Below are 7,487 nucleotides of genomic sequence, written 5' to 3'. Positions count from 1 at the left end.
CCGGATTGCTCTTCGCACGTCTACGACTGTGGCCGGCGGCCTCCGGGGGCTAGCATACCGTCAAATCTTGCGTAGGCGGCCTCTCACAAATTTGGAAGTGTTGAGGCGGTTGCAAACGCCCAGCACGCGTCTCCGGGGCGTGCCCCCCCCCCTCACGGACGCCGCCGCCGCCGGCACCTGGAGGGGGGAAACGGACGCGTCGGGTCTACACGGAGTGGATGTAGCTGTGGGTTTGGCCCGGATGTTGCTCCAAAGTGTTCCTCTGGGCCGACCTAACACAACCGGGTGGAGAGGTCCACTGGTCAAAGCCCGTCCGTGCAAAGTCAAAGGGCTAGATCCCGTGGTCAAACGCTACAGGGTTAGTCGGGACGGGGGCCCTGGGGGGTAGCAATGCCACCGGAGCGTCGTACCGGGCCCTCATACATGCGGGGTGGTGTTGTGGCATGTCCGAAGAGGCGGCACGCGTCTCCGGGTTGTGGCCCCCCCTCACGGACGGCAATGAAACGGTAGTAGACGTCCTGCGGTAACGATGCAGCGTGAATATTATTAAATACTTGGAGCGCGATAAAATCATGAGTTTTTTACACAACGTGGGCACATGTGCTATAGGACTGATGGTAATTTTCATAATTTTTTGTGATGGAGAAGTATCTGAACACTTCCCTCTACGCGGATTGCTCTTCGCACGTCTACGACTGTGGCCGGCGGCCTCCGGGGGCTAGCATACCGTCAAATCTTGCGTAGGCGGCCTCTCACAAATCTAGAAGTGTTGAGGCGGTTGCAAACGCCCAGCACGCGTCTCCGGGGTGTGCCCCCCCCCCCCTCACGGACGCCGCCGCCGCCGGCACCTGGAGGGGGGAAACGGACGCGTCGGGTCTACACGGAGTGGATGTAGCTGTGGGTTTGGCCCGGATGTTGCTCCAAAGTGTTCCTCTGGGCCGACCTAACACAACCGGGTGGAGAGGTCCACTGGTCAAAGCCCGTCCGTGCAAAGTCAAAGGGCTAGATCCCGTGGTCAAACGCTACAGGGTTAGCCGGGACGGGGGCCCTGGGGGGTAGAAATGCCACCGGAGCGTCGTACCGGGCCCTCATACATGCGGGGTGGTGTTGTGGCATGTCCGAAGAGGCGGCACGCGTCTCCGGGTTGTGGCCCCCCTCACGGACGGCAATGAAACGGTAGTAGACGTTCTGCGGTAACGATGCAGCGTGAATATTATTAAATACTTGGAGCGCGATAAAATCATGAGTTTTTTACACAACGTGGGCACATGTGCTATAGGACTGATGGTAATTTTTCATAATTTTTTGTGATGGAGAAGTATCTGAACACTTCCCTCTACGCGGATTGCTCTTCGCACGTCTACGACTGTGGCCGGCGGCCTCCGGGGGCTAGCATACCGTCAAATCTTGCGTAGGCGGCCTCTCACAAATTTGGAAGTGTTGAGGCGGTTGCAAACGCCCAGCACGCGTCTCCGGGGTGTGCCCCCCCCCCTCACGGACGCCGCCGCCGCCGGCACCTGGAGGGGGGAAACGGACGCGTCGGGTCTACACGGAGTGGATGTAGCTGTGGGTTTGGCCCGGATGTTGCTCCAAAGTGTTCCTCTGGGCCGACCTAACACAACCGGGTGGAGAGGTCCACTGGTCAAAGCCCGTCCGTGCAAAGTCAAAGGGCTAGATCCCGTGGTCAAACGCTACAGGGTTAGCCGGGACGGGGGCCCTGGGGGGTAGCAATGCCACTGGAGCGTCGTACCGGGCCCTCATACATGCGGGGTGGTGTTGTGGCATGTCCGAAGAGGCGGCACGCGTCTCCGCTTTTTATGATTGTAGATGAGAATTTTGCAGAATAATTTGGCAAAAGCTGATACATACCTGTGGTGTAGCACGTTCGGACGGCAGATGTTCTTCCAGCTCAGGTGTAGCACGCTCCGGCGGTGGATGTTCTTCCGGCGAACTCAGCGGAGGCAAAAATATTGGGCGGACTCTTGAAAGCTGCGATGTGATGCGATAATGAAGATTCCGGCCGAGGGCTCCTTCTTATGGAAGCAAGTCAATCTGAAATCCGGGTCGGGCACCCCATGGATTCAGGTTGAAGCACTTGCGCTGCGGGAACACGGACTTCAATCCAAATCGGCATCAGAAGGTTGGAGGTCCCGGAGGCTTGGGGTGGTGCCACAAAAGACAGGGGGCGGATGGGGAGGGGAAGGAGAGTAGGGCGGTGGCGCCAGTGCCAGAGAGAAACGGCCGCGCGTGGCGGCGCCGCTGCTGTACGCATTGGGGAGCCCGTGCTCCTGTATTTTCTGTGCTCGCTCGAACATCGTGTGGAAGTAATGTATCGTTTTATGCAGGCCCATTAGAAAGACCCAACCTGGAACGAAACGTTATCTCTGTTATAAAATAGGACTGCGGGAGAAGCTAGCAAAGAGGGTGGAATGTGGACGTGGAGTTTTTGGGCACGAGCTCATATGAGCTCTTTATCGTGGGCGTTGATATGTGCGTGAGGATCTGTGCCATTTGTTTATACATCAGGTGATGGGCTGCTAGAAAATAGGCACCGTGCAGAAATACGAAGGAGCTACAGGTGTGTGGTGGGCCGTGGTTTAACCGTTGCGCGGACGGACGTTTGGGTTGGAACAAGCGAGCCGTGGCCCAGAAATGTGGGCGCACATCTGATCCGTGGTATAGGACGTTGCCTTTTTCCCGTCGGTGGGGCTCAGACGTCAGAATGATTGTTTAGTGTCTTCTCCATTTTGTGGGTTGGAGACTGAGCGGTGGAGGCGACGAGCGGCGGCGGCCAGAAGCCATGGAATTCCTGATGCAGTCGATACGCGGGTTTGTGAAATTTCCCCTTATCTCAAGCCTGACCTGCTTCACTAACTGCCTCGTATTAGTTGATTGAAACGGATTTGGTTCACTATGGATCAGATCTACTTTCCTTGAGGAGGTTGGCGAGAGTACACTGCTGCCTCCCGCGGCAGCAGTTGGTGTGGTGAAGCGGGCACGGTCGCCGTTCCATAAGGAGGCGGTGGATAAACAAGTTCTGCAAGCGGGTGTGCTGGAGCAGGCACCGCCATTGGGCGAACCCATGGCAGCGGATCTGGGTGCAGGGGAGGTAGTGCCGGCGGGTGCGAGCGCGGAAGGTCAGCTCTGGGCTGCAAGCGGAGCGGTGGAAGAAAGGAGAGAGAGCTCCCCCGCGGGCTCGGAGCTGTCAACTGGGAAGATTACCCCTCGGGCTCCTGGATGGAACAAAAGGTTAGTGCCTGTCCCGATCGTCCAGATTTTTGTCTAGCAGCACCTAAAAATATGTTGTACACCTGCGAAAATGGAATTTGCATTGTGGAATTACATGAATCAGTATGCTTAGTTATGAAATGATTTCTTGTACCCATCAATAATCTGCTGGGACATGAAGCATGAACAATCCTAAAGCATTTTGAATTAGGAAAGTAACTGGTTAATAAGAGATTGATAAGCAATGATAAAGCATTCTGCAAAGGGAAATGATGTCTCTAAAAACATGAGATTGCACGTGCCTGGTTAGACAGGCATGAAACTTGCTGAATCCTTGTAAGCTAAAATCGTAGTTCTCATGTTTCCTAAAGGCTAAGGATTGGAGCTGCAGCACCTAGCAGAACACCTTGTCCCAATCGCATTAGTGCATTTGAGAAGGCTGTTAGGGGTTTTGCTGACCACCCAACTGAGAATGTGATCATCCCGGCTATTGGAAGTTTGGAACTACATTTGACTCAGTTGGTGAGGCGTACGATTTCTACAACTTGTACTCGTGGGAGAAAGGCTTCGGTATTCGATACGGCAAGAGCCGCCTGAATGTGGAGAGGATAAAGTGCATGCAAGAAATAGTTTGTGGGTGCTCGGTGAGTTCAAGCTCTTGGTTGCTGGTACTCCTTAAAGATTTCTGTCATGCTTGATCAGGGCGTGACGCCGTTGCTTTTATTGATATACTCCCTCCATCCCGAAATAAGTGACTCAACTTTGTACTAACTCTAGTACAAAGTTAGTGCAAAGTTGAGTCACTTATTTTGGGACGGCGGGAGTACATGTTTGTCTCCTCTATAGCAAACTTATCATATGGTGTTCAGACTCATGAAGTTATATGGAAAATAATGACTACCTCAAATAAAACTATCTAGTGGTAGTGGTACTAACATGTCTAGAGTCCTTTAAAAAAAACATGTGTAGAGTTACTTCTACGAGCTATGCTCTTTGCAAAGCCATTTCTTTGTTGATTGTCGGGTGTTGGTTGTATCTTCTTCAACTCTGTTATTGAGAATCTGGGCTGATAAAATGGCCATTTCTTTCTTTTTCTCTTCTATCGAATGTGCCTCTTGTTCTCCTCTGTCAAACACGATGAACTGGAGATGCTTCTCTCTTGTTTGGTTGCTTTCGCTGTCTTCTCTTTTTGGGTTGTGGGATAAAAATTCCCTTCTATTTCAGGATGTGCTTCTTTGTAAACTCCAACCAGTTTACCTTCACTCATGTTCTATTTCTGTGGCACATGGCACCGGGACAGACAATTAAACCACCAAGAAATGTGTTACATTCTCAAGGTCAACGCGGTGGCCGGTGGGACACCTCTTAGTACTTCAACATCTAAATTTGTGCCACAAGTTCTCTGATGTCTAGCGTTTTCTCAAGGATGCCAAGTATCCCAAGATCTTTTGCAAGGTAGTATTATTTTTTCCCATGCTCTAGTATTCTGGGTGTTATTTGTTTACATGCATTTCTTTTCAAAATTTATTTGAGGCCAGGCTATATATCTGCCCCAAACACTTGTTCTTATGGAGATGGCATAAAAGTCACTAGTAAACATATTGCGTGATTTGGCACATTTATTCATGGCAGTATTAAACTTGATGGTCCAAATTTAGAGATCACAGGCTCTTTGGTCGCATATACAGGGTTCAGGAGGTGAAGCTTGGGAGGTACTTTGTGAGGAATGGTAAGCCCCAACTTCTTATCATGACATAGCCTTCAATGATCACAGGAGTTAAAATGACAAGTTAGTACATGTTATGACGTATGGACATGGATTTTGAGTCGCTCGACTAGTCGCGACTAGTCGACGACTAGTCTATGAGTCGCAAAAATATGGTCAACTTAGCTTAGTGTTGACTCGCGACCCTGAGTCGCGACTAGTCACAACGCAGGCTCGACTTCTTCCGAGTCGCTGCCCCAGAGCGACTCGCATGAGTCGCGACTCGAAAACCATGCGTATGGAAACTTGTTTATGTTTTGGGTGCTCGCATGTCTTTATTCTTGCCCTGGCTGTGGTGTAGATGCACCCAATAATGATTTTTGCTCTGTTCTAGTTAGTTTCTGAAATGGCTTTCTTCTGGGCGAGTTAAGTTTCTTCACTTACATACATCTTGCCATTTCTGTTTGTCAATGCTGATGACATGCTGCTTCAGTTTCAAAAACCTGAATGTGTTGTTTTCGCCAAAGAAAAGGTCTAGTGTTGTTGTTAAAACTAGTTAAAACTTGCACACGTATTCCACCTTAATTATGTGCAAAAATCTGTCCCATTGCATCTTCACCAAATTGATTACTGTCAAAAAACACTTGCAGGGAGTGGTTTGTCTGAGCAGCTGCAATGCATAATCCGATAAGTGAAAAACAAGGCTATGAATGGGGGAGCTAGCAGCAGACATGTACACCCAAGATGACACCGTGGACATCAAGGGAAAACCAGCCCTCAAGAACACCGCCAACTAGCGGTTTGACATCCTCTGATGCAGCCCGTACATTATCAAGTCCAGGCAACGGTATCCGGTCAGCAACAGTTGCAAATGCCGGCATTAAGCATGGATGGCAAGATCTGTGGCCAGATGGCATGGTGGATGTTGGACGGCAAGGTTCACCACCGGCGTCGGAGCAGTCGGTAGGCGAGATGGACCCTAAAGCTCCTAGGTAGATGTGAAGGTATGTCGATTTTCAGTGCTACAAAATCTGGAAGTAGTGGCTGAAATCTGAACTGATGACTATAGATCTAAAAAAATTTATGTGAGGATTCTCAATGTATCACTCCTAGCAGTTGATGAATAAACATTTTATCAAGTATTTCCATCTTCGAAATTCAGTCATTTCGTAAGCAGTCTGAATATTGATACATGCAGCAAAAGTGGCTTTGTAAATTGTGAGTGTGGTACGCAAAGCTAAAAGCAATAGGAAGTATGTGAATTATGATTTATGAAAGGTGTGACATTCTGAGTACTTGCAGGCCCTCAATGTTTAATTCTGTGGTGAAAAAACGAAGAATAAGTTAAGTGTATCATGTTGCCAACACAAGCATCTGCTGAACTCATCATATGTCCTCTGAGCGTAGATAGTATTTTTTTTTATGCGAGGGTTCTCAGTGTATCACTCCTAGAAATTGATGAACTGCTAATTTTCTATAACAGATTTGTATGTTTAGATAGTACTGCTAATTTTCTAGAAATATTTCCATCTTCGGAGTGCAGTCATTTTGTAGGCAGTCTGAAATTTAATATACGCAACAAAATGGTTTTGCGTAGTGGCTCACTTCAGAGATTGTTTGACCAGGACCAAGGGTTTGTTTGACCAGGGATGCAGGGAATAAATGGCGAAGGCGAATAGTGGCTGTGGGATGTAATAAATGAGCCCTGACGCCGTTGGAACAGAATCTCTAGTTTAATGGCCCATGTTGTGACCACAGTTCAGAGCAGGCGTAGCCTTAACGGATGGCGTTGCTTTTATTGCTTGTCGGATGTGGGCCATCGGCTCTGAAAACTGACGAGATACATCAATTATACAATAGCGTATACGGGCTAGGTTGGCGATCTGGGAGCGAACAGACGGGTGAGAAAACGAGCACATATGTGCTCGAGTGCAGAATAGCACTTTCGGTGGAATGTTTGCTACTTTTATTTCTCTCAACACGCACACATTCCACCCTCTACCTGTGGATATTATGTGGGTTTGTAATACTTTTCCGCCCTACGTGGGGTTTGCTGTATCAAATTATTGTAATAACATTTTAACTAATTAGTATATGGGGTGGAGTTTCAAAAAAATGCATGCACACAGTATATGGGGTGGAGTTTCAAACAATTTCCATCTATACAGTAATCAAATATAATAGATAATATTTATATCAATGTTATTGGCATATGTTAATCCAAAATATTAATCTTCTATATAATCAAATATCGTTGAAGTATAGTACAACAGATTCCCACAACAACATGCAGGGTATATAGTTAGTACAATGACCCAAGACACCGAGTTGATAAAAAGAGCATGGTTTCAGTCTGGGTCAAGCTTCCACTCTATGGAGATTGATTAAGATACTATATCTACTACATTGACACAACCTGAATAAAAAACTACCTAATCCTAGTGTCAAAAACGCTTTTATATTATGGGACGAAGGGAGTAGTTATGTCCCTAACTCATAGCAAAATTTCAATCATCTAGCACATTTCTAATATAGCACATATTTATTATCAAAT

At 48.2% G+C, this 7,487-nt stretch overlaps 1 protein-coding gene across 9 annotated transcripts; it reads left to right on the top strand.

Annotated features, from left to right (window-relative positions):
- Positions 1-2,725: 2,725 nt before the first annotated feature.
- On the top strand, positions 2,726-6,998 carry LOC119343443. 9 transcript variants are annotated; one of them, XR_005166101.1, is made up of 6 exons: positions 2,726-2,829; positions 2,923-3,249; positions 3,600-4,683; positions 4,917-4,957; positions 5,584-5,937; positions 6,581-6,998. XR_005166101.1 is itself a non-coding variant. In XM_037614385.1 (4 exons), exons 1-4 carry the CDS (start codon positions 2,801-2,803, stop codon positions 5,622-5,624), a joined length of 438 nt encoding a protein of 145 aa, XP_037470282.1. In that variant the 5' UTR covers positions 2,726-2,800; the 3' UTR covers positions 5,625-6,098. The 9 variants fall into 9 exon arrangements, 1 of the variants encoding a protein (XP_037470282.1); XR_005166103.1 differs by lacking the exon at positions 6,581-6,998 and having other exon boundaries at positions 3,600-3,872; positions 4,529-4,683; positions 5,584-6,098; XR_005166102.1 differs by lacking the exon at positions 6,581-6,998 and having other exon boundaries at positions 3,600-3,872; positions 4,453-4,683; positions 5,584-6,098.
- The last annotated feature ends 489 nt before the right edge of the window (positions 6,999-7,487 follow it).

Source organism: Triticum dicoccoides, unplaced genomic scaffold, assembly GCF_002162155.2.
Source record: "Triticum dicoccoides isolate Atlit2015 ecotype Zavitan unplaced genomic scaffold, WEW_v2.0 scaffold127843, whole genome shotgun sequence".
In the NCBI taxonomy this organism is placed as follows: domain Eukaryota; kingdom Viridiplantae; phylum Streptophyta; class Magnoliopsida; order Poales; family Poaceae; genus Triticum; species Triticum dicoccoides.
Note: the sequence above shows the minus strand (reverse complement) of the source record. Positions and strands in the feature narration are given on the sequence as shown.

Excerpts from the sequence above, each read along its gene's own strand:
- LOC119343443 (XM_037614385.1), top strand. The coding sequence starts at position 2,801 with ATGGAATTCCTGATGCAGTCGATACGCGG. Across the intron at positions 2,830-2,922 it reads CTGATGCAGTCGATACGCGG|ATCTACTTTCCTTGAGGAGG; the intron begins GTTTGTGAAATT and ends ACTATGGATCAG. Across the intron at positions 4,958-5,583 it reads GAGGTACTTTGTGAGGAATG|GGAGTGGTTTGTCTGAGCAG; the intron begins GTAAGCCCCAAC and ends AAACACTTGCAG.